The sequence below is a fragment of the Phascolarctos cinereus genome, unplaced genomic scaffold, assembly GCF_003287225.1.
Source record: "Phascolarctos cinereus isolate Bilbo 61053 unplaced genomic scaffold, phaCin_HiC Scaffold_726;HRSCAF=1367, whole genome shotgun sequence".
Classification (NCBI taxonomy): Eukaryota; Metazoa; Chordata; class Mammalia; order Diprotodontia; family Phascolarctidae; genus Phascolarctos; species Phascolarctos cinereus.
This window is the reverse complement of record NW_027556098.1, coordinates 176,999,810-177,026,110: the sequence shown is the minus strand read 5'-3', so window position 1 is coordinate 177,026,110 and position 26,301 is coordinate 176,999,810. Positions and strand designations below refer to the sequence as shown.

The 26,301-nt window shown below is 37.4% G+C and overlaps 1 protein-coding gene across 3 annotated transcripts in view; it reads right to left on the bottom strand.

Moving 5' to 3' along the window:
* Positions 1-26,301, bottom strand: part of TBCEL (tubulin folding cofactor E like) — a 52,313-nt gene that overhangs the window by 7,704 nt on the left and 18,308 nt on the right. Inside the window, exons 1-7 of one of the 3 annotated variants that reach the window (XM_020984870.2) lie at positions 21,718-22,151; positions 20,262-20,411; positions 18,141-18,280; positions 14,027-14,208; positions 12,569-12,825; positions 9,544-9,670; positions 7,836-7,952 (exon numbers count right to left, since the gene is read on the bottom strand). In XM_020984870.2, the coding sequence (XP_020840529.1) occupies positions 7,836-7,952; positions 9,544-9,670; positions 12,569-12,825; positions 14,027-14,208; positions 18,141-18,280; positions 20,262-20,394 (956 nt within the window). In that variant the 5' untranslated portion in view covers positions 20,395-20,411; positions 21,718-22,151. Of the gene's footprint in view, positions 1-7,835; positions 7,953-9,543; positions 9,671-12,568; positions 12,826-14,026; positions 14,209-18,140; positions 18,281-20,261; positions 20,412-20,673; positions 21,629-21,717; positions 22,152-26,301 lie in introns of those variants that run through there. The other 2 variants (XM_078146902.1, XM_078146901.1) reach the window with 2 other exon arrangements.

Here is a 26,301-nt window from a genome sequence, read left to right as displayed (position 1 = left end):
TCCTTTATTTTTATCAATAAGGAAACAGAAGCCCAAAAAGATGGGACTAGAAATGACTCACTCTAGGCCTTTTCCACTGTACTACAGCTGCCTCATTCTGATCTATAATTCTTAAGACAAATAACTTGGAAAGTACTTTATTCTCTGGGCAATCTTCTTAAAACACCATAAGCAAAGAACCGTGTCAATTTTAAATCACCTTTCAGCTTTTCAAAGCAAGTGATCATGACTCTCTTTTATGTAGGGGCTCACCATTGCCTAAACACACCTGATCTTTCTCATACAATTCTCCATGACTGAAATGCCCTTGCTCTCATTTCACATCTGTGTCCTAAAAAGCTTTTTTTTGACAACCCAAGCCAAAAATAAACTCTCCTTTCTCTTAAATTCCTATAAAACCTACTATCCATATGTATCACTAATGTGATACTTATTTTCTTCCTTATCTTCTTTGTTATGTGTTCATGTGCATACAGCCTTATTTTTCCAATTAGACTGAATACTCCTTGAGGGGAGGAATTCTGTCTTACAACTTTTTTTTTTATATCCCCACTCAGTTCTTAGCTTATATGCTTACCTTGCATATAACAGTCACCCTGTAAACATCTACCAGTGGATTGACTGAAAGTGATATTGATGAAAATGCAGTAGTCAGGTAAGGCTTCATGAAAAAAAGTGAAGCTGGTTTTTAAAGGATGGGTAGATTTTTGATAGGTCGAGGGGGAGAAGACAGGGCAGGTCATCAGGAGCAAAAGCACAGAGATCCAAATAGGCTTAATTTTTGAAGGACAATAAGGTCTGAAATCTTATAAAACAAGGCATTTGTTGGAGAAAAAGGCATCTAACTTAAGACAGAGTGGTCCAGTCCAGACTCTGAAGGAGTAGGAAACAGGGAACCATTATAGACTTTTTAACAGAGAAGTAACATGAAATGTTAAGAAAAACTGGCAGCAATAAGATTGATTAATGTGTATGTGGGTGGGGTGGGGCAGGGTTGGAGGGGTTGGGAGGATGGATAAGAGTAGTATCAGGAAGTCAGATAGGATGCACTGCAATAAATAATCCAGGAATAAAGTGATTAGGGTCAGGACTAAGGTGCTGAAGTGGAAGGAAAGGGACAGATACAAAATTAAAAGAAAAATCAACAGGATTTGGTGACTGACTAGAAAAGGCAAAAGTGACTCAAATTTCATCAAGCTTGGATGATCAGAAACATGGTGGTTCCACTGAAAGAAGCAGGTAAATTATGAGAGATGTGGCAGGGAAAGTGTTAAGTTTTGCTTTGGACAATTTGAGACTGAAGTAATGGTCTGACATCCAAGTATAAAATTACAGACTAGGAATTAGGAGGTATGAATTTTACTTCTAGTTTCGGCAAAGACTCCTATTGGTCTTGGGCAATCACAGTCTCTTGGTGTCTCAGATTCTTTACTTGGTAAAATTTAGAGCAACACTCTCAACTTGACAGGCAGCATGGGGTAATGGACAAAGGCCAAACTAAAAGTCAAGAAGACATGGGTTCAAGTCCTGCCTCTGACATATACTGGCTGTGTGACTATGAGCAAGCCATTAACTTTCTCAGGGTCTGAGGCACTTCTCTCTAACTAGAAGTTACAGATGAGTTGTTAAGCTGCATCAGTGCAGGGAGTTTTCACATTGGGAGGTCACCACACTGAGGAAATCACAGGTTCTTATTAAAAAGACTTTCTATTTAACAGGTTCAAGAGAATTCCTCAAAGACTAACAATCAGTCCAAAAACAAGTCAGCCAATCAATCAACCAACAAGCATTTATTAAGCACCTACTATGTGCCAAACACTATGTTTGGCACTGGGGACAAAAGAACAAAGAATGAAACAATCCCTATTCACCAGCCATATAAATTAGCACAAACTTACAGGCCCAGGATCTATAATAAATTTAAAGAATAATCGTTCTGAGAAAGCCATAGTTTTAAGAAAAATTGAGGATATGTCTTACGGCATTAATGTCTCTTCAGGCTTCTGATGGTCAGAATCATTGAATACCACTGACACCCAAAGTTGGACAAAGAATATAGGAACGCTAGCTTATGGACTAATAAAGACTTTTTAAGGAGTAAAAGAGTTTTTTCCTCTTTTTTTTTCCCCCAAGATTGTTATTAAGAATACCTAGACCTTTAGATAAAAGGCCATAAAATATTCCTTGTGGGGCTAAATATCTGATTCTTTCTCCCCTTCCCATTAAAGAGGGCAGAGTATGTGCTATCAGTCAGATGGGCAGTAAAGCAATGCATTTCAAAATTTTCAAGTTAAAAAGTTCAGACACAAAAGATAATTACCCCAAGATCATGATTCTGGAGGGTTGGTCCTCTTGGAGATTTCCTCACCAGCACATACAGACATAGGTATACATCTCCGATCAAGAGAGGGGAGGTAGCACATTTTTTGCTAGGCTGGGAAAGTGGCAAGAAGTCAAAACAAAGCACGAGGTAATTGAAATGACAAAGACCCTAAGCTTCAGGGAAGAGCTAACATTTCAGAAGCTCTCCACTGTACACTTTGGAGAATGCCCCTTTTGTTTCTCATCCAACTCACAGCTTAATGTGAGCAGTGCTGTGTTACTGCCCCTGTCTGGGGATGACAGAGCATGGCCATGTGGAGAAGCCCAGGAGACTCACGTCAAATGGAGGAATGCTCCTGTACAACAGCAGGTCCTCTGTCTGTAAGGAGGAGGAGGAGGTAAGGACAGAGTGAATTAGGATTTCTCCAGCATCCTAGACAAAATGAGCCTTTTTCAGAGAGGAGGGGCCAAAGAAAGGCCACTGCCCTACACAGTAACATTAGATACAATCAGGTCTATTTAGAAGACCATTTATTTTATGAGAAGAAATATTTTTCATATTTGCAGAGTTTTACCATCAGCAATTAAAATGAACATGTCTCAAAAACCATAACCTACTTTGATTCCAGGCCCAGGGATTTCCCAAGTCAGGATCTAAAGATTTCTTAGAGGGGCATAAAGAAACAAAGAGGCTAAGGGGTATATAGTAGCAAAAGAAAAGCCTTCAAAGCAACCTGGTTCTGGCACTTATATCCTTCACTGATAATGCTCTTCTCTCTTCCTCTGCCTATCAGTCAACTGCATCCTATCTTTTTTGGTTTTATTTATTCCTGCTGGGATGTAAAGTCTGGAAAAACTTTTAAAGACTCCTTAAGTCAATAAACCTATTAGCCCATAAAACACACAATACATGATACATCATTTCCCCAAAGGAAAGCCCATTTTAATTGCATGAAAGAAGAGAATTATGTACTCATTAAGTACTCAATCCAGTCTATCAAAGGATAAGGAGAGATGAAAAATAGAAAATAAAACAAAAAGTGAGTCACCATAGGCAATGTGATATAGGCCAAGTTATGGACAACTGAGGAAGGGGGACCAAAACAATAAAAATGTAGATGATACATATTCACGTGCCAGAATCATTTTTCCTCAAAAGAAACTATATACTCCTAGGGAGACCAAAAGTTCTATTCTGTCCTATCAAAAGAGATAACCTCACAACTTGTTTTACTTCAAATTCTGTGATGTTTCAGTTCCTGAATTTTTAAAGTTTGTTTTTTTTTAGTCTGTCATTCATTTAGTAAATTCCTTTTAACCAACGTAGTTTGGCAAAGTGCTTTGCAACTTCTAGTATTAGAAAACTGCATGGGCCCTAAGCAGTAAAGGGACTTGCCTAGTTCACAGCAAGTCTATCTCTGAGGCCAGGCTTGAATCCAGGTCTGCCTGATTCCTTCCATCCCTTTCTGTAATATTGCTTTAGAAGATTAAGTCCCACTCCCACTTATATTCCCGCATTTACCAAAAGTTTACAAATGAATCTTGAAACTTAGCTACTGACTGGGTTATCTTCCCCACCCACATCATCAAGAAGAGGGACTGTATTCTTCTTTTTAAAGCTCTTACTAAGGTAGACTGATCAGGTAGTGAGAATAAAGAATAAATGATGTACAACCCAAGAGGTATAGAGGAAGTCCCCTCTGCAGAGAACTTATGACATGGACAAGAGCTGCACAGGACAAGAAGTTGTGGGTGAATTGTGATCTACACCTCTGCAGGGAGCAAGTTCAAAGTCTTAAGAACTGTTCCAAAGCAATTTGCTGTAATTAACTGAAAAACATAGTGGTAGACGGTGGACCTTAGCCACCACATTTTACTTAAGATTAGATGAAGCAAAAAAACCAAAACAAAACAAAAAAAGAAGAAAAAAGTTTTGAAATGAAAAGTAATTAAAGAACTAAACAAGTTCCCATATTCCAATATCTCCTAAATAATTTAATACCATGTACTACAGCAGATTATGAGTAGTCCTGAAAGAAAACAAGATTGTATTTGGCATATGGGATTCCTCACAGCTCTCCTGCAAGAGCAAACCCCTTGCACAGCTTCTACGAACTGCTAGGGAAGTGAAGTCTAAATCAGGAAGATGCTCTTTTTGCTGCCTCACAGACCTACAACTCCTTATCAGATTGTGTCAGCAGACTTAAAAAATGTTTCCAACACGAATGTCAGTTCTGTTAGTTGTCCTTTGAATCTCAACTAGAGCCTAAAGTTAACATTTCCTGAAAGCTCTCCTAATGAAAATATGAGTCAGGAACTGAAATATGACTAAAGGGAACACCTTTCCAGCCACCTGCAGCACAGGCTGAACATATTCCGAAACAACATTAACAGTTCTCTGGACTGGAAAAAACAGACTTTAATGGCTGCACCGTCTCTAAGAGACAGCACACAGCTGAATGCATTTAAATAAAGAGCTCATTGATTGGGAAGGTGGATTCCACACTGTTGAAAGGCCAAGAAACAGGGGATAGAGATTTCTCATCATCTGTTGCCTTACACAGTAAACAGACAACACAAAACAGATGGTAGATTGCTTAGTTATCCTGAAACTATGAGTGTAAGATCATTATTACCAGTTGGCTATGTTACAAAGACTGAACTTTCAACTCTCCTGACCAGTAAAGAGTAGAAAAAATATTAACTGGTCACCTGTAAGAAGTTACAAAAACTCCTTGTTGCTTCATTTGTCCCTCATCCCATTAAACATTTCATGCTGTTCATCACATGAATTCAAAGGCTACACGTAGCCAGAACCTGCACAGCTTTCTGGGGCAGAAAAATACTATATGAAAATCTCTGGATCACCTGTAAATTCATATGTTACTAAGTAACTCTATATTTGAAAACAGATGTCACTAAATAATCTAGCTTGTTTATAAAGAAATTTTGCTATCATAAAGACATTCAAATGATCGAAAACATGTATATACCCTCAAGATAACAATGAATAAACTGCTGGCCTTAGAATCAAGAAAGCCTGAGTTAAATCTTGTCTCTGATGCTTAAGACCATGAGCAAGTTACTTACCCTCTGTAAGCCTATTTCTTCATCTGTAAAATGGGGATAACAGTACCTTTGGTACTTACATCACTGGGTTGTTGGGAGGCTTAATGCAAACTTTAAAGTGCTACATAATATCAGTTATTTTTATTTTCTTTACAATTAAAAAAAGTTATGCTTTAGATAGGAAGAACCATATTGTGTTTTACAGGTCAGAAATGACCTTCTGTAAAGAAGAATGAAAGAAGATGAATAGTTCAGGGAACCAAACAGCAAACGGAAAGCAGATGCAGCATCTTTAAACCAAGTAAGAGTTAATGGGTAAATTAGTTCAGCTTTTCATCCTTCAGGCTTAGAGAAGACAAATTCTGTGCCTAAATGAAAAAGATCATAGAACTATAAACTTAAGAGCTGGAAGGGACCTTATATTCCTCATTTTACAGGTGAGGAAGCTGACATCCAGAGAGGACATTACTAAAGGTTATACTGGTAGTGAGGTATCAAAACTGGGATTTGAACCTAATTCAAAATTCAACATTCTTTAAGGCACAATGTTGTCTTAAAACCAACAAGTTCAAGGTATTAACAATAAAATGTCACTCTTGAATACACATTTTCTTACTGAATACTAACTGTTCACTCTGATATTTACTATGATTTTCCTACTCAATAACGTTTTTTGTTTCAGAGAGGAAATGAGTAAGTAGTTGGTAAAGGAGATCCATGGATAGCAAGGAAAGGAAAGATACCATGCTATCATCCCTCTTCCTAATACCTGATCAGTGCATCTTAAGGCCACTTACACTTTTCTATTCTTTTATTTATCACTCTTTGTAATGCCAAAACGAAAGGGCCAAATTTGGCCACCACTTAAGTGAAACCATAGCTAATTTCAATGCTGCTAAAATATTCTATAATGAAAGGTCCACTGTATAAGGGGACAGAGAATGATCTTCTTTTGTTATCCCACTGACAGAAAGTCAGCCCCTATGTACCTTGTGATCTAGTGACACTGGCCTCCTGGCTGTTCCTCCCACAAGATACTCTATCTCTCAGCTCTGGGCATTTTATCTGCCTATTCCCACCCCTGCCTCTCCTCCCCCCAATACCTGGAATGTTTTCCCTCCTCATTTCTGCCTTCTGGCTTTCCTCAAGTTCCAGCTAAAATCCTACCTTCTACAGGAAGCATTTCCTGATCCCTTTTTTCTAGTGGCTTCCCTCTTTTGTTTATCTCTAATTTATCCTGTATTTATCTTCTTTGTAAATAGTGTTTGCTTGTTGTTTCCCTCATTAGATTGTAAACTCCTTGAAGGCAGGGATTATCTCTTGCCTTTCCTTGTAAGCCCAGTGCATAGCACAATGCCTGGCGCATAAGAAGTGCTTAATAAATGTTTGCTGAATGACACCTGTATCATCTGGTATTTTCAAAGTCAGAATCTTGTCATCTCCCATGAAAACACCAGAGTCATGCCAAAAAATGCAATGATAATCACTACCCTGAAAACTTATGTTTCTTGTACATCAAGCTTCAAAAGCAAAAACAAAATCCAATATTTTAAAGGTTTTTAAACTATACACTGTTTAAACCTTTCAGGCTCTAAGGCTTCAGAGATATTTCAAAGGAACCTCAAAATTTCTGTAACAACTCTTTAGAAACCAAAATTGTTAATCATTCCCCCCTTGGCTTTCTTTGAAACCTCAAAAATGCCAACTCTAACAATTCTTCAGAGACCTATTTCCCATCCCCTTCATCATTTTTACTGTTCAAGTCTACAATATGAAATGATAGGTTAACTTGTAGAGTATGTGTAAAAAGAAATGACCTACTGAAGAAGAGGATCAAAAAGAATCAGTGGTATGAATCTGGGAATAAGGAGCACAGAAATGGCCAGATACAAATACGTGTACATGGCCACTCAAGGCTTACAAAGCACTCTTCTCTCAACAGCCTTGAGGCAGGCAGGGAAGAATTATTATTCCCATTTTATAGACAAAAGACTTGTGACTTGCCAGGTGTCACAAAGCTGGTTAAGTCAGAACTGGGCTGCAAACCCAGGTTTCCTAACTTCAAGTTCAGCTCTCTCTATCATGCTTCTTCTCACACAAGATAAGTATGAGCAAGTGTGCTGTCCTAGAGTAGAGGAAGTAGCTAACTTCTATCCTCATGTTCTCTCTGGTTCTCGTATTTGTCTCATATATATCTCCTATTATCTATCTTTCTCTGTCTAATGTGCAGGCAGTCTTGAAAAACTTTTGAATCTTCTCATCTCTAAACTTAAGACAATACCAACAATTGCACAGAAAGGCATAACTGGGCTTTGAATAAGCTAAATACTCTAAAAAAGCAAGTTGTCTAAATCACTGAAGTTGATGACCTAAAACATAAGTACTTTTTAATCCAGATAAATCGATTTCTAAACAGTCTTGATGAACTGTTCAGGAATTTTTACCTGCATGGTACTTCCTCCTGGGGCACATCCACATAATAACGAATGAAAAACCTCTCAGAGTCTTCTCGCTCTCCATCAGTAACAACACTGCCATTAAGTTTGGAAACCGATGGCAATCTGTAAGTTAAAGCCAAAATAAAGACACTTTGAAAAACTGAAAGTATTAATTCAGCCTGACCAATGGAAGATCCTCTGGTTTAGGATTGAGACTTAACATCTCCAAGTAAAGTAAATCCTGGGTCATCCTAATAAGAGCGATACTGACATAAAATGAAGATTTAAAGAAGAGGTAAATAATGTGATAGGAAAAGAGAAGCAAAAGTTGAGCATTCTGAAGCTGACGTTCTAGCTATGGGAATCCTTTTGTGGGGCATACCTTACCTTCAGCAGAAACAGTTATGAAGAGGAATAAATACTTACAAGCTAGAGAGTTCAGACATTAGAAAATAATAATGCTGGCAAAACAACCATGTAAATCAAATGACCTGCAGAGAATGCTTCCTTTGAAAGTACACAGAGACTTATTTTTTGAGTAAGATATTATATGCAAATTAATCTACTTTATTTTTATTTTTTTGTTTTGTTTTTGCCAGGCAATGGGGTTAAGTGACTTGCCCAGAGTCACACAGCTAGTGTCAAGTGTCTGAGGCCGGATTTCAACTCAGGTCCTCCTGACTCCAGGGTTCTCGCTGCCCCAAATTAATCTACATTGAAGTAGCAAAGTGGCTGCCTAGGTATTTTAGTTCAGACTGATTCATTGTTAGAGAGGCTGTTCCTTTTAGGACATACATTATATCTAAAGCTTTCCAAAACCACTTACTATATGTTTTACTAAAGAAATCAAAACCAGAGTTTTCTCCATGACTCCTCCAGAATCTCATCTTCAGCTAAAGAAACATACTACACGGTGATGAGTTACTTTAGGGCCTGTCAGAGGCAGAGGATGTAGGAAACTTGGGAAGAGGAAGCTGGGAATATAAGCTAAACCAATTTATGATTTAATTTTTTTAAAAAAACTGATTATAACATATTCCAAGTGATCATTTACACTGGCATGGAAAATATGGTTGATTTAAACAGAAGAGAATTCTCAATAAATTTCACTTTCCTATATGCCCTAAAATAGCATTCCAAATTTTCCAATTATTAACAGATAAAATAATAATAACATTTTTGTAGTGCTATGTACCAGGCACTGTACTAAACACTTAACAATTATTATCTCCTTTGATCCTCACAACATCTCTGGAATGTTAAGTGTTGTGATTAACCCTATTTTACATTTGAGAAACTGAGGCAAAAAGAGGTGAAGTAACTTGCCCAAGGTCACAAAGCCAGGGAAGTGTCTAAGGTTGGATTTGAACTCAGGTATCCCTGACTTCAGATCCAGTGGCTCTATCCACTGTGCCATCTATATGTTCCCCTCCTACCTCCTCATCACCCCCAAGACAATAAATTCTTTTGATTCTGTGGCTCTTATTGGGCTGACAATTTTTGCTTTTTCTTCCCAACTACTTCTCCCTTCCTTCAAAATCTTAGTGCTCCAGAAGGAAGCTACTTCCAGAAGTGGCTACTGCACATAGGTACTGCTATAGGTACACTCACTGGTATGTTTCTTCCCGTCACTATGCCCAAACAGTAGCCTTGTGCCTTAAGGAAAGCCCAGTCACACTCACATGATAGGAGAGAAGAATCAACAAAAACAGACCTGGCTATTACCAATTTCCTGCGCTCTTCAGTGGTGTATGGCTGCAGAAGAGGTATCCCTAGCAATCTTACTTCTTCAAGTTTGGGGAATGAATTTAGTTTGTCAATATCTTCCCAGGAATGCAGACCTGCTTTGAGAAAAGCTTTCTTTAAGTAAAAACAAGAGCACACAATGAATTTACAAGATTAAAAGAAAAAGTAAAAAGTGGATTAAATTGATTAAAATAAGTAACATGATTTTTTAAATGGAAACATAGGCCTGTACACTAGCTAAGGAGCCTAAAATCTCATTAGTCAAGGATAAAAAGCCAGCATGGTGTAATGGAAACAGCTTTGGCCTTGGGATCAGGAGACCTGAGTTTGAATCCTGGCTCACTCACTCATGAGCTTGGTGACTTTCGGCAACTCATGCCACAGCTCAGAACATCTGTTTCCTGCTCTAATTGAGTATGATCATATATATATATATACATTAGCTCCTTCACAGGAGTGCTGTGGGGAAAGTGCTTTGCAAACTTTAAGCTATATTGAGGCAACAAAGTGAAATAAGTCACAATATTAGCCTCCTTATATTCTCCCAACAGCAGTTACACTTTGACCCACAAGTTGTCAGCAGTTAGGCTGGGGGTGGAGGGCTGGGCAGTTTCATTCTACAATGTTCATTTATCCAATGATTCTTCATTGACGCTGCTTAGATACCTACTGGCAGTTTGGAGCAGAGACATTTCTCCACTATACTCTGCAGCAAGTGTCACTGACTCTTTTCACCTACTGAGCCAAACAGAGGGATACAATTTTTGAAAAGTGTTGAGTCATATTCAATTTTTCACCTAGCTCTAGGTGATGAATTCTGAAATACGGGGAGATCAATGCAGCCAAAACCAATTATTTTTCTTGTTTATTGGAAAAATAATAATTTGGATCATTTGAGTCTTTATTCAACAGATATCTCATTACCCATACCAGAATTTTATTGTTGCTATTGTGGTGGGACGGATAAAAACAAATTTAAATAACAATCAAAGAATTTCGATAAACACCACAAAACCATGACCTTTGGGGACAGAAGATATGTGGTATTTTCAAAATAAATGATCTGATAGATATAAACTGAAATCCCTAAGTACACTGCAGCAAGTTAAGAATAGATTTTTCAGTCCCAAGATGAAATCCCTCCTTTTGTTAGCAGCAAATATACCATCCTGGTCAATATTTGGCTCAGGCCAGAAAAGCATCTCTATAACAACAGATCTAGTCAAGGGTCCATGTGACAAAGACCTCAGTCCCCTCCTGCTTCTGTCAACCTTCAGCAAGGTTAAAGGTAGGGAAGTAATTTGCTTCATAAATACACCCAATCATAACTGTCCTCCTAGCTCCAGGATGGCCTCTGTATCTAGGAGAAGGAAGAAAACAGTTAACTCAAGGGATGCATATTTGAAAAGTAATCAGCTTCCTTAAGGTGAAAAATACATATATTTTTTAGTAATTCATCTCTCAACCCCAAAACCTGTACAGTCAGGTAAATTAAGCCCATAAATTGGCACACAGCCAGGCTTTTTCTTTTTTTGGATGTACTGATCATTTTTGCTGTATTTTTTCTCTTCTTCCTCTTTTTATATTTCAAAAGAGTTGCTGATTTTAAGGGATAGCTCTCTGAGTGAAGAGGGGGATGAATACAAGGGGAAATCTAGGCAATGGAAAATCAAGGTATCAACAGAAATCTATTTTCTGAAAAAGAAAACAGTTCAAAAGATGTGTATCTGAAGAAATAATCAGCTTCCCTAGGGTGAAAACTATCTTTTCTAATTTATCTCCCTCTCCATAATTTCTATTGTCATGTAAATCATTTCCATAACTTTCAGTTCTAAGTGAATACTATTTTTAGTTTTGTAGTTATTTCAGTACATGAAGGACCTATAGTTACATTTTTGTGGTACTTCTCCTTGGATACGGATTCCAATTCCTCCCATGACTTAGTAGATAACTCCTAAGTTGCTGTGACCAACAAAATCTTCACCCTGCAAACCAACCTGATGACAACCATCTCTGACCTTAGGCTGGTTGGTTCTTAGATAGAAGGCATATAATCTATTATCAGAAACAGAATTAATGCCTTTCTAGCTTGGTAAGATTTTCTAGACCTTACATTCCATTGGTCTAACTACTGAGAATCCATGGGCGCTTCCACACCACAACGACGCATGAACGAAAATTTTGGTGAAGTTGTTTCAATAAATATGCTAAAAAATCTTTAACCCAATGAAGGGTGGGATTAAGAAGAAGCTAATTATATAGTAATGTATACTAGGGAAAAAACCACAGGAATTAAAAGGGGGCAGGAAAGTCAGCAGCAGGTTTCGAAAACTGAAGTCCAAATGGAATTTTCCAGCTAATATATCCTTATGCTCTAACTAATCTCTGTCTTTTGTTATTTAGTTCATTCATTTGTTTCCATATTTTCATAGCTTCTTCAATGACCTGTGATTTTATCAGTGGTGGTCCTCCCGCTATTGATGTAATTAACAAGCCCTCTACAAGTTCACAGATGGTCTTTTAAAAGTAATTGTGGCTGAAAAATTCATCACACTGTGGCTGCCTGGTGGTGAACCTCCCGGAACTTAGGTTTGTTCACAGACAAATGACATGTATTTAATTTTTCCATCCTGGTAGGGTCTGTTAACAGTTTTCTAGAATCTGTGGTCCCCTGGATGCCATAATAAGGCATGAGAAGAGGACTTTGGTGGAGAATTTTCATATCATGATCACTTTAAATACAAATCATAAATTAATATCTATGTATTGTTATACCTCTCAATATTTATATAACATCAAAGCTCTTCTGGAAAAGAAAAGAATGCATTAAATATAAGTACATGTCATCAGGGAACGAATCATCACAGCTGAAAATTAATACCAAAAGAAGGGATGAATATGACTGAAAAACATAAACTTTCTTTTTCATTCATGCACAAGCTCAGATCAATTTGCATGGGGAATGGAAAGAATTTTGTGGCTTTAGTCCCCACCTGACTTGTGAAGGCTGATGGAGCGCAGATTGGGAAACAACCTTGCCAAGGAATCATCAGGCTCCTCAATGGCATTCAGGTGATTGTTGGCCAGGATGAGGGTATCCAGTGAAGGAAACATAACTCCTAACTTTCTAATTTCAGTCCAGTCCTGAAGGTTATTATCTGTGATATGGAGTAGCTTAAGAGATTGACAGCAAATAGAAGAACAAGACACTGTTTCATAGTCATTAAGGCACAGAAAGAGCTCCTCCAACCTGCATAGAAAGAAATAGAGATGTTCTCATTTCACATTTAAAAGAAAGTCTAATAAACCATATATAGATGAGATAGGGCACATACTTTTCCATTTATTTATTTATACCAAATATTGATTGAGTGCCTACTCTAAGAAAGGAACCTCGTCAAGAGTTATAAAAGACACAAGATGTATAAGGCATGGCTCCTCCACCCTAATGTCTCATAATCTATCTGAAAGGACAAACCTAACTCACGTGAAATACATGCAAACAATATAAGACAACATAAAATTCAAAAGCAAATTGTGCAATGCAAACTGTTAGTGCAATAGCAGTTTAGAAAAGTATGAGATCAGTGAGGACAGCAGTAGTCAAGGGCAGATTCAGAAAGGTGAGCCATGAGCTGTCTTGAAGAAATAGATAGGATTTGGAGATGGAATGGCAAGGAGGGAGGCTATTATCTGGTAAGCATGAGCAAAATCAAAGAAGAAGGTCATAAGGAATAATGCATGCAAAGGACAGAGAAAACCAAACAAATTAAAACGGGAGAGTAGGAAATAAAATTGTGTAAGCGTCAGGGTGTCAGGGAGGACATTACAAGGACATGATAATTTTGATGTGTTTAAACAATTAAAACAACACAGTTTCATAAACATTTAAAAAGACTTGAGTCTGAACAGCTGTACATACATATTTTTCATGTACAGTTTACTAACTAGCCAAGTTTTGATAAACAGCATCAATAAGTTCATCTTTGGACTGTTCAAAGCATCACCTCCATTAGAAACAGCACAAAGATTTTCATTACACCAGATAACCTTAACATGCCTTAAAGGAACTATGGTTCCTTCTTGATCCTCCCCTGTCCCTGTTCTTACCACCCAACCTTCACCCTGCAAGAAAAATTCAGTGGGTATCGGTGATTCAGTAGTGAGAAACACTCCTCTTAAAAGTCTTTGTAAATTCCATCCAAACAATAATCTCTCTGATGTCCTGGCACCACCAAATACCATAAAGAATTCTAAAGCAAGTACTGCTGGATCATCCTAACCCTACCAACCAATCTTGGAAGTTCATTATTTTAAGCTCATTCTCCGCTCAAACTGCAGTAATGGTAGTGTGGAAACTAGGAGAGCAACAACAGGCTAGAAGCACTAACAAAGATGACATCAGGTGACCCTCGGCCTCCCTCTCCTCTGTGCCATGGGCTCTTGCTTACTCTGGTAACTCCTGCAGTAGCATGTGGACTGTCTCCCAAGAAGCTTTGCTGTTGTTGAGGACGAGTTTTCTAACCCCAGAAAAGGACCCGGCACATGTTCTCTCTAAAACTGACAAATTCAGAGGGTTGGAACTCAGGTTTAGAAACTCCAAGTGAGGAACATTTGACACAATTTTACTGACCTAGGGAGGAAAAAAGGAGAAGCATATCAGATTGTAATCAAACCCATAAATACTTAAGTCAGCTTCTAGGAGTGTATTATCAAGCAAGGGCTATTTGCTCCATTGAGTCTCATTTCATACTGCTTCCTAACAGTATGCAAAGTATAGTTTTGTTAAATCCCACAAAAAGGTGCTAATCTCTTTCTATTACAGAGTAACACAACTCATCAAGGAGAAGCAAAAAGAATTATTTATTTTGCCTTTAGCAAAATTTTTTATTCTCCTGCTTAATATATTCATCAACAGAAAGGAACATTCTAATTTAGAACATTTAAATAAGCTCCTAGAGGGCAAGAAGCAGGTGTATATAATTCTCTCTGTATATTTAAAAACAAAATGTCAAATTAAAAGTTTATTAAAGGTTTTTTGTCAACCACTTTGTGAGATCACAACTGGCTGACAGGTAAGCCAGGAATTATTTATAACTCAGTGTCATCTGGAAAGATTTTTTAAAAGAGAGAGGTCCCAAATTGTCCCAAACATTAACTCATTTTTAAAAAACCATCCATCACTAGACAATGACATAGAAAGCATGCTCACCAATTTAGCAATTTAGCTAGCAACTTGGGGGATAGGATTTAAATAGCCAAAGCAAACTGGAGAAGTGGTAAGGAATCACCTCAATGAAGACAACTACAGAACAAGATGCTTAGAAAAGGGAAAGTATGAGAAGTACTGCCATTGGCAAAATGTGATGGAGAGTGCTACGAATCACGGTGTGCGAGTTTCTAAACGCACCCACACACACATACACAGACAGATGTCTACACACATGCGCACACACCCATAATCCAGACATATTCACAAATACACACATACACAAACATACAAAGACATAGACACGTATACAACCACACACATACACAACATGTACCACACATATACACAATATAGGATGCCAGAAATTAGGTCATCTTCACTTTCCATTCAAGACCTGAAGTATAATGAATGTCCAGTTATGGGCTCCTTGGCCTAAGAACTGTGGACAACTTTGGAGTATTTAGAGGAGAGCAAAAAGATGTTTAAGTGACTGGGACAGGGGACTCCCATCAAGAAAACACAAATAAATTGGAATTACTGAAAAAGAAGAATAGAAAACTAAGGAGATTCCAATGTGAACCTACTATCAACAATGAATGTATGAATTTAAGTTGTTTTATCTATGGGGGCAGAACTGTACTATTAGTCTGTATTCTGCAGTCCCCATAGTGATGTGCAGCACGCATCTGTGAAAAATCTGGTTCAGTATATGGTTATGAAGTTCAGCAAAGCAAACTGGTCCACAGACAAATCAAGCCTATGCTTTTAGCTTCATTAGCCCCAAGCTTTAACCAAATAAACAGTAATGGTCAAGTATATGAAGGATTTTCAAAGAGAAAGTAATGACCAGTTGTACTTTCTCTCTCTGCTGTGGACAGTAGAAGAAATTGAATTAAACTACAACATGATAATTGTTAGCTATGGTAAAACATCAATGAATAAGAATCAAATAAATAATAACTCTCCTAATGAAAATATTTTCCTACATTCTATTTTATGAGAAATGCAAATGATAAAGAAGTTTGATTGCATAGGGGGCTTGCTTTCTGAAAAGAAACTTTTAGGTAGTATCCTAAGGGCAGACAAATTTAGTCTCAACCTTCCATTATATAATACTGCTGAAGTTTAATGAGAATTAAGGAATGATGACCCTGAAGTACTGCAACATACCCAAATCATATTAAACTGAGTTTACTAAATTCTACTAATCCTAACGTATTTTGGAAAATACTACATTTACTATATATTATACACTAATGTATTTTGGAAAACTCAACAAAAGCTGAAGTTAAAAAGGGTTTTCTGATTAAATTTTCAGTAAACAAGAAATTTCAGGATATGCAATTTTCCAGAGTGTATTGATTATTTTGGGCTTGAAAGTGTAAGAATTTCCTGATAGCTTGGCACAGAACCATAGGATATCAGAGCTGAGGAAAGTGAGGTTCTGAGAAGGTAAATGACATCTCAGAGGTCACAGACCAAGTAACTGGAAAAACGTGGCCTACACCTCACACCCTGTGACTCCAAGACTGGAACTCTTCCCTTCTCAGACACCAGAGTAAGTACCTAGAACTTTACATGGCCTCTCCATCTCTAGGAACTTAAAAACAGGACTCTCTTCCACCTGGCATGACTCAGATATGGTCACATAGGGTGGCCAGGACATCTTTCAAGGACTCACTGATTCTATGATTTAATAGGGGACCCTCCACTCTGTTTCAGCAAAGGGAGAAACTATAGTTTTAAGAAAAGTGGGAAGAAACATTTGTGAGATAATATCTGTAACTTATACCCAAGCTATTCACTATCCAGACTGAATGGTTAATTGCTCCCTTACCTCAACAGCCTGGTTTAATTTCTTTCATAAATGGTTTTGATAAAGAGAAAAAAAGGAGACACCTTGGGAAAGGTTGGACAAAAATCTACTTGGTCATAACCTCTAGTTGAAGACTAAAGAATATGCATTTCTTTAAGCTGTGGTGCCCAGCCTTTGGGGCTGTTCTTGTTTGGGGCATGGGGGGAGTGCAGTGTCAGAAAAGAGGCGGAAGTCTTTCCATCTTCACAGGATTTCAAAATTCCTCTCACAGCCATATTCTCTTAACCCTCAAGACAGTCAGCAGCCACTAGTTAGCAATACTAAATTTGAAAGGTGATCATATTTACTTAAATCCACTGAGATTATGAAGTCAGGGCCCTATTTATTTAGTATAGTAAGATACTAAACTACTTTTAAGATAAATTTGTCATATTGAGTGCTTCCTAAAATAAAGGCATTATTGAATACCTCTGGCTACAGATCTCTGGCATACAGAGATGTCTGACTGTAACAAAATCTGAACCACAGTGGTTTGAAACGGTAAACTAGTGGTCATCAACAGCCTGGCAATGGATTCTATTAATTCTAGTCAACCTATGTCATCATTTTCTGGCTCTGTGTATTCCCCCTTCCACATCGGCCTACGTACTAAACTAGTGCATGCACTATAATAGGTCAGGAGGTTTGGGCAAATGATAATAGGAGAGTAAAGAGAATAAATAAAAGGAAAAAAACAGCACAAACTGGAAAATGACAACTTTAAGGGAAACAGTAACAAATACATATTTGAAAACTGCCTTACAGAAGGAATAGAAGCTAACTAGGAACTCTACTAGGACAAATATAGGCTATACCATTAAACATAATACTTAAACATAATACTAATTATACATTGCTCTTAGGCTTTATAGAGGCCACAACTTCAGGAAGATACAGCTTACATTCGCAATATGTGAAACTTGAACTTCACATTTTGATATGGTCTTTAGAAAAATTTCAGTGCAGACCACACTAAAGGAAAAAGCAAATTATCTCATATAACCCCTCATAGTTCTATGCAAAAAACCATTTTCAGTATGGCCATATAGAACTTGAGATATTTGTCCCACTTTGCACACGAGATGTCTTTATCACTATGGCTATTCCTATTACCTATCAACAGCTTTCACCAGTGAATGGCAAAAAATCCAAAAAACAACTTAGAAATTTCTTACCCCCCCAAAAATATTAAGGAACAACAAAATATGTACATAACAGTTGAATTGACCTAGAGGAGAAAGTAACAAGGAAAATTCAAGAATCACCACAGCCAGATAAATGAAGTTTGAACGTGTCTGAGTCTTTGTGGTTATTTTTCCTGATGGACACAAAGTAATAAACACAAACCTCAAGTGAAAATTAGAATTCAGAAGAATTCAATAAAACAGACATATTTACCTCTTTTGAAGTCACCAAAAGAAACATCACAAACATTACTGTAAAGAATGATAATATGGTTCAAGCTGCATTTCACCAACATGCAGCTATATAACTTTACCTCATGCCAGTCTTCAAGTTTATTGTCAGAAAGATCTAATTCAGACACATGGGCACAGAAGGCAGCAATTTCATTTTCATCTCCTGCACAGGTAATTCCGCAGCTGTTCAACACCAGTACACTTGGGAGGTTGAGCCGATCTGAATCAGAGGGAAAGAAAAAAAAAACACCTTTGACATCAACCTAACTCCTGTCTACATGTGCCCATCCCTGAGACCTCAGCAAATACAAATCGGACTGCATGAAATTAACACACGTACTGGAAGCTTCAAGAAGTCAAAGGATAAAAAAGTGTTGGGTCCCCAGGGGAATATGCCAGGCCCAGAAGGAAATTATAAGTATAAGATCAGAAGCAATTTAAAAAGCTATTTGATCTTTACCCTCTGGAAAGACCCTAAATTTCAGATGTACTACAAGAAAGAAAAAATTCATGGCTAGTTCACATGAAGAGGCAAATATATGCTAATTAATATCCAGATTACTACAGACTCCTCATTAGCTTCAAACTTTTCTTTTATGGGGGAAGTGGAGAGTTTGAAGAAGGGGAAAGGAATAAGTATTTATTAAGTCCCACTATGTGTCAGACACGTATTAAGTGCTTTACAAATATTATCTCCTTTAATCAAGGTAAGTACTTATTATCCCCATTTTACAACTGAGGAAACAGAGGCAAACAGCATATGTATCTTGCTCAGGGTCAAACAGTTACAAAGGGTCATATATTTTTCCCAACTATTATCTTTCCCCCATCTCATTTTTATCTTCTCTAATTGCTGCCTTTGGAGATGCCATCTCTTATACCTATGCCATTAATCCATCAGTTAAATCATCTTTCTCCTTTTAAACAAAAATGGACCCATTTTTACTCCTGCATCTCTTTTTGCATATCTGCAAAGTTCATCACTCATTCACTACTCATCTTTAATCAACTCCTCCTCTCCTTTTTGGAGGCAGAGATGTGGATATGGTTAAGCACTGTATTCCACAGGGATGGGGTATAGATATAGACTAGAGATTATACACAACTGTCAATTTAGTACTTTTTAATGATAAGAGTGAGAGAAAATACCACAATTGGAATGCTTCTGGGAAATCCCTAACTAGAATATTCCACCCTTCTCTGTCACAAGAAGGATCACAAAGGCTTAAGACTGCTATACCAGAAGATAACATGTAATCTGAATAAATTCCTTCTCTGGAGTCAAGATAATGTTTTTTCCTACTTAATGCTAGGTTGGTTGAAATGCAGATTAACCAAATTTCTAATTATGCATAGCCAAACACCCACTAAATATCTGGACATGAGAACTTAAAACATTAGTAATATTGTTCTTCATTACTAGGGAGGCAGAAATATTTTCTGGAATTGTTCATTATTTATACCTATTGAAAGGTATATATGTTTTGTTCATACTCACTTGACATCCTTCTTTGTTTGTGGCATTCTCCACACATCATACTTTTTCTTTTTTCTCTCTACTCTTTTGAATTCTCCCCCACCTTCAGTGTGAAGCTGCCTCTGAGCAGCTCAATCATCCAGCTTTCTTCTGAACTCCTCTAGTGTACTCAATGACTACACCACTCGCTGGGCAATCAACATGTACTTCCTTGTGTGGTCAATTAGCTAATGTCAGACACTATACTAGGTGTTGTGGATCCAAGTATAAAGAATGAAAAAAAAATCCCTACTTTCAGAGAGGTTACATTTTAATGGAGACCTTCCATACTAATTATTTTATGCAGGTATGGTTTTCTCTCTCCCTGACTAGAAAGGGGCCCTTGCAGGCAGAGACTGTGTCTTATACTTCTTATCTGTACTAGTGCTCTACCTAGTAAACACTGAGTAAATATTTGTGGGTTGATTAAAAGGAGGAAGGCAGGGTAAAGAGAAAAATTTGGCTCAAAGGGTCATTCTTGTGCAACAATAACTTCTTAAACATCTTCAGGGCACTTAATTTCATATTCAGTTTGAAAATATTATTATCAGATAGACAGGGGAGTAGAAACACATTAAAGAGGAAACTTACTGGCAATTCCAAAAGATCATCTTGCTCAGGTGACTGGGCACAGAGGAAAGTATGTGCAAAACAAAGCAATCTTTTGGTTCTATTTTCTAATTACCTTTCATTGGAGAACCCTGAGGTGTGGCCGGAACATGAACTCCCATCCCAGGACCACGGCGATAGGGAAAATTCTCAGGACTGTATTTTTCACATAACACTTGCATGAAACTTCTTCCACTTGGTTGGTCCATCTTCCTTTCCTAGAATTCTATAAGCAAAATAAAATTAATCTAATTAATTAATTTAGCAAATATTTATTGAGTACCTATAGTATAATAGGCACTGTACTAGACACAACATATATATATGGCAGTGCCTAACATTTCCAGAGTTTATTAACTAGTGGGAAAAACAATTCTTTAAGGATCTGTGATTTTGTCAGTGTTTCTTCCATGGATATAGGTCACAACATCTCTATTTTAGTATTTATAGTCTTTAGTAGTTGCTGTGGCTGAAAAACAATTCATCACCTTGGGGCCAACATGGTGGTGAACCACTCTGAACTTTGCTAGGCTGCTCCTCAGGAAAACAGATTGGCATAGTTGTTGATAATCCAGGATCATCTATATGCCATAATGAAACATCAGAGTAGGATTTTAGGGAAGGAAGAAAGCTTTATACCCAAATAAATATGAATACCAAATCAAGGTAATTTATGATCAGTGTGTTTCATTGGCATAGACAGTAAGTGCCATAAAAATTCAAAGGATAAAGAGATAATTTCTAGCTGGAGGGATCAGTTTCATGCAACAAGTAGCATCTGAACTAAAGCTTGAAGGATAAGTAGGATTTCAACAAGCAAAGAAGACATTTCAGGTGATGGGAACAATGTAAGCAAAGGTGCGAGTTGGCAGAATAGTGCAAAGTGTGTTTTGGATTTGGTGAGCAGAACATAGCTAAAGCAGAGGGGTGGTGGTAGATAAAACTTGGAAAAACAGACAAAAGAGCACACATTGTAGAGGGCCTTCATTGCCAGGACCTCCAGTTTGGACTATGTTTTGAAAGGCAATAAGAAATCAATGAAGTTCTTGAGCAGTTAGTTAAGTAACATGACACAAAAACAGTTTTCTAGGAAGATTAATCTGGAGACAATGTACAGACACTGTGAGGGAAAAATTCACATAATCAGGTGATTGTATGTGTGAAGTATAGAAGAAAAAATGGTCAGATTCCTATGAGGTTCAATTTCAACTAGGATGACAAGGAGGAATGAGATACCATTAACACAAATACCAAACTTCAAGTTTGGATTTAGATAATTACTACTCTCAGGAAAGACAAAATGTATAAGATGTTTTTGTTTTGCCATCCATTCCTCCATCCATTGTGAGGTCATCTATTAAGTTGATTACCAAAAAATAAAAAAAAAAAGGAAGAAAGAAAATTAAAGAACCATGACACTTTAAAAACAAACACATTCATTAAATGCGCACGCGCGCACACACACACACACACACACACACACACACACACACACACACACAGAGTTCTTTTGAAAGGGAAATCAGACTTACTGTTTAAGTGAAAAGTAGTCTATTCCTTTCCATTTCAAGCCTAGGTAAGGCCTTCCCTAAATAACCCCAAAAGAGTTTAGTCATCAAAAACTATAGCAAACCCTCAGCACTTATGTGCATGTTAAAGCAGATAATGTTGCACAGACTGTTTGACGTTAGCTGATTAATAAACCTTGGTTAGAGGGGCTGGTAATGTTCAGTATTTAACAGAAAACATAAACAACACCAACTTCTCATTTGTACCCATCTGGTGCGAGGTCGATTTTCTAGTATTTATACTACTATTACAAGACTTTGTACCCTTTTGTCTTATTTGGTCATTATAACAATCCCCAATGCAGGCAGCATTATCCTCAATTTTTAGGGAAGGAAACAAAGACTTAGAAAAGTTAAGTGAATCCTTTACAATCTGACTTCTGCCAATCTTAAAAACAAAACTGTTTTTACTGATGTCTTTAATTTTTATGTCAGTTATTTCACGATATAACAACTTCACCCCAACTCCCAGCCTCTTTCCAGACTTCTTTGACACTTCTCTTTTTTTATGAATTGTATATTCTAGTCAAACTAGTCTGCTTCATGTATATTGAAGTTAACAAACATTTATTAAGTGCCTACTATGTGTAAGGCACTATGCTAAGTGTTGAGGATATAAGAAACTCCCTGCTCTCAGTAAGCTCACAGTCTAACGGAAGAAAATATTGCAAACACTTAGGTGCAAAAAAGATATGTAAAGGATAAATTGGAGATAATCTTAAAGTCAAAGTGCTAAGATTAAGTAGAACTGGGAAAGGCTTCTTGCAGAAGGTGAGATTATATCCGAGACTTAACAGAACCCCTGAGAAGCCAGGCATGGGGAACAGCCAGTAAAATTATCCAAAGTTCAGGAGCTGGAGTATCCTGTGTGAGGAACAAGAAAGTGGCCAATTTTCACTTGATTACAGATTACATGGAGGTAAAAAGACTGGAAAGACAGGAAGGAGCCAGGTTATGATGCCTCTGAACCCAAAGCAGAGGAAAAATAATTCTTCAAGGGTCTGTGATTTTGTCAGTACTTCCTCCATGGATACAAGTCACAATACCTCTATGTCTTAGTATATATAGTCTTTAATAGTTGCTGTGACTAAAAAAAAATTCATCACCTTGGGGCCAACACAGTGGTGAACCACTCTGAACTTAGCTAGGCTGCTCCTCAGGAAAACAGATTGACACAGCTGCTGATAATCCAGGATCATCTACATGCCATAATTAAACATCAAAGCAGTTTTCCACATGTTGTCGTTTCTTTCTTTGTAGTTTCTCTCCTGTATGTCTCTGTCCTTCCTCTGTCACTGCCACTATCCTGGTACAGACCCTTATCACTTCATGCTTAGACTACTGCCAATAGTCTGATGGTTGATTTGCCTGCCTTAACTCTCCCTAATCCAGTCCACCGTCCACAGAGCTGTCAAACTGTTCTACCTAAAGTACAGGTCTGACTATGTCACCCTTACCCTCAAATTAGTAAATTCCAATGGCTCCCTTTCACCTCCTTTATCTGTTTACATGTTGGATGCAAGTTCGTTGAAGAGGGAATATTTTTAGATGAACTGAATTGCTCAAGGTCACATAGCTTTCAAATAGCAAAGCCAGGATTCAAACCCATTTTCTCATTCCAAAACATTTTTTACTATATGACAATTAAGCTTACATAGTAATTTTTGCCCATGGCATACACAAATATACCAAGTCAATCCCAAAATATATAAAGATACAATCAGAAAGTAAAAGGTATGCTCATACCAGTGGACATTTTGTTTATAACGTATATTAGCTATAACAAATTTAAGTCCTTAATACATGGTCGACTGATTATTTCCTTATCTTTATACTCCTCTGTATTTTGTTTTACTTTACATGAGATCTTTTTCTGATTTGACGGCCGTCTCTTCCATTAAATCAAAATGGAAGTATGTGACGATGTAGTCTATTTTATATCCACTCATAACTCTGGTATAGGACACTACACATGATAGGTAACATTGAGCTGACAGACTTATCCTCTGGGGTGATTTAATGACTTTCAGAAACATCCCAGTTAAGTTGTGTCAAAAGGAGGAATCAAAAAACTAAGCACAAAATCTTAAACCAGCAGCAGGGGGAAAAGCTAAAAGAAGTGTTGAACTAAATAACCTTTAATTCTCTTCTACCTCTATGATTCCATGATTCTAAGATTCTTTAAATCCTCAGTTCATGCTCCTTGAGTTTAGGGACCATATCTTCTTTTTATTTTATTTTAATTTTTTATTTTATTTTGCCAGGTCTCTAAACAGTGGGTACTCAACTACCATGTTGGTTGATAATCTATTTCATTTTCGATAAAAGTTTAGATTACAGAGAGTAACATTAATGGATCTTGCATAAGTAAACAGAAAAAGATGAAACCACCATCTGCTCAGTATAATCTTAAAAGTGCAAAGATTTGGCTTACTTTAGCCTAAGACAATTTATATTTTCTGCATAACTCCTGCCCTCTATCCCATATCTGATTATATATAAAGACTGATCTATATTTGGTTCATCTGGGCTTTGGGGAGCAGTTGGGTCAAAGTGCACCATATCTTATCACCTACTGGCAGTAGATGGTCTAAAACAATGGCTTTACAATTGGCTCTAGATAGTGACCCCTCATTAAGTTATAAGCTTCTAGATACTGAACAGCTCAACAAAGTCGTTGTTGTTGCTGTTTTTTAAGCGGTAAGATAGCATGACTCCTACCATAAAACTGATAGTTGAGAAGAGTGAAAGATGAAAAGCTGCTAAAATGGCTTCTGACAACTCACGTCCTGTTTATGTTAGCCTCTTTGGTCTGGAGGTTTCAGAAATCTCTAGACGCTGGAGGAAAGTTACAATTTGGAGGCAACATTCTTACACTCATTCTGGAAACAGACAAAGCCAGGGACACAAAAATTAAATGTTAAATTCAATTTGAAATTCTTTATAGACCTGGGAACCAAGGAATCTAACAACTTCACCAGATTATTTTTTGTTCTCATGTCCCATTCCACGCCCTTCCCCCTGACTCCCCAGTCCTGTTTGAAAAGCAATTCTAGGCGCCTTTATTGGTCATTTTCCAGGGTTCTGTACTAGAATTGCTTTCCAGGAATGCAGATGGCATACACATTAATATAGGAATTTTAAATTGAATTAAGATTGTAGAATCGATCAGTAACATAGATCTATTTAAAATCAGCTGTAATAGCTTAAGAAGGAACACGGGGTGGGAAGAAAAGGCTCACACCTAAAACAGATCGAAAAATGAGCAAAAACAGGATGGCAAGAGACCCTACAGTGAGGCCTTTTAAAAGGATTTTTTAAAAACCTGACGACTTTCTGGAAATAACAGGTGTCAAATAACTTTTGACAGTATCTAATGTTGGCAGAGTGCTAATGCATCTGTAAGAGGTTGTTCTGAGCTAGTGGTTGATGGAGCCAGGCATCCTGGGCACTGTTCTTCGGCTCCATTACCAAATCATCGAGTAATCCCTGTGAAAATCACAAGCCCTTTGTGCCTCAAGTTCCTCAGTGCATAATACAGATAATATAATGCTTGTATAGAACATGGAAACCTGCCAGTTAAAGGAATAATGTCAAAACAGCACAGCCTTTCAAATAAATTATCCCCTAATAACAAACGACTTATAATTAGTGCCCTGCAACCAGAGGGTGAGTCCAGAAAGTGTCTACTATCCAAGTTGCAAGATTAATTTTGACTTCATTAACGAACTCTTACATTTCATAGTATGATACATCAGATACAAATTCTTGTTACCATTTCCAATAGAGATAACCCACAATATAAATAACATATGAATTATCATAAAGGGATAAAACCCAATATAACAGCAAGGGATATCAGCTGTTATTTTCCTATTCAAACCTTGACCCCCTAATTTCTTCAGTGGATTTTCACTGTTTACTGAATACAATTCAAAATTTTGCCTATTAGTCAAGTTTTCTAGGATCCTAGTTTAATGTCATGCCCATTCATAACTTGTCTGGTTTGGGAGGCAAATCACCATTTATTGGTCTAGAGTAGGAGTTCACCTTTTTTGTGTGTGTCATTGATCCCTTTGGCAGTCTGGCAAAGGCTATGGACCCCTTTTCAGAATGTATTTTACTAGAATGTTTTTAAATACCTAAAATAAAATACATGATTACAAAGGAAAATAACTGCATTGAAATAGTTATCAAAACATTAACAAAAAGAAGTTAATGGCACCCAGGTGCCATTACAAGAAGCCCTTGTAAGTTTCCAAGATTCACTTTGAAATAGCGCTTATGCGACCACTATAGCTAGCATTGTCATCTGTCCCCTCACATCATAACCCTGGACTCTGCTCCTAGATCCCCTGGAAGGGAATCAGGCACCTATGGTATTTCTCAGCTACTTCCTAACCATATCTCTGCCAGTGTATCCAGCTCCCCTTACTGTTTTCCTTCATCATTAGAATGTAAGCTCCTTAACAGCAGGGACTATCATGCTTGTTTATATTTGTATTACCAGTGCCTCGCAGATAGTAAGTGCTTAACAAATTCTTTAGC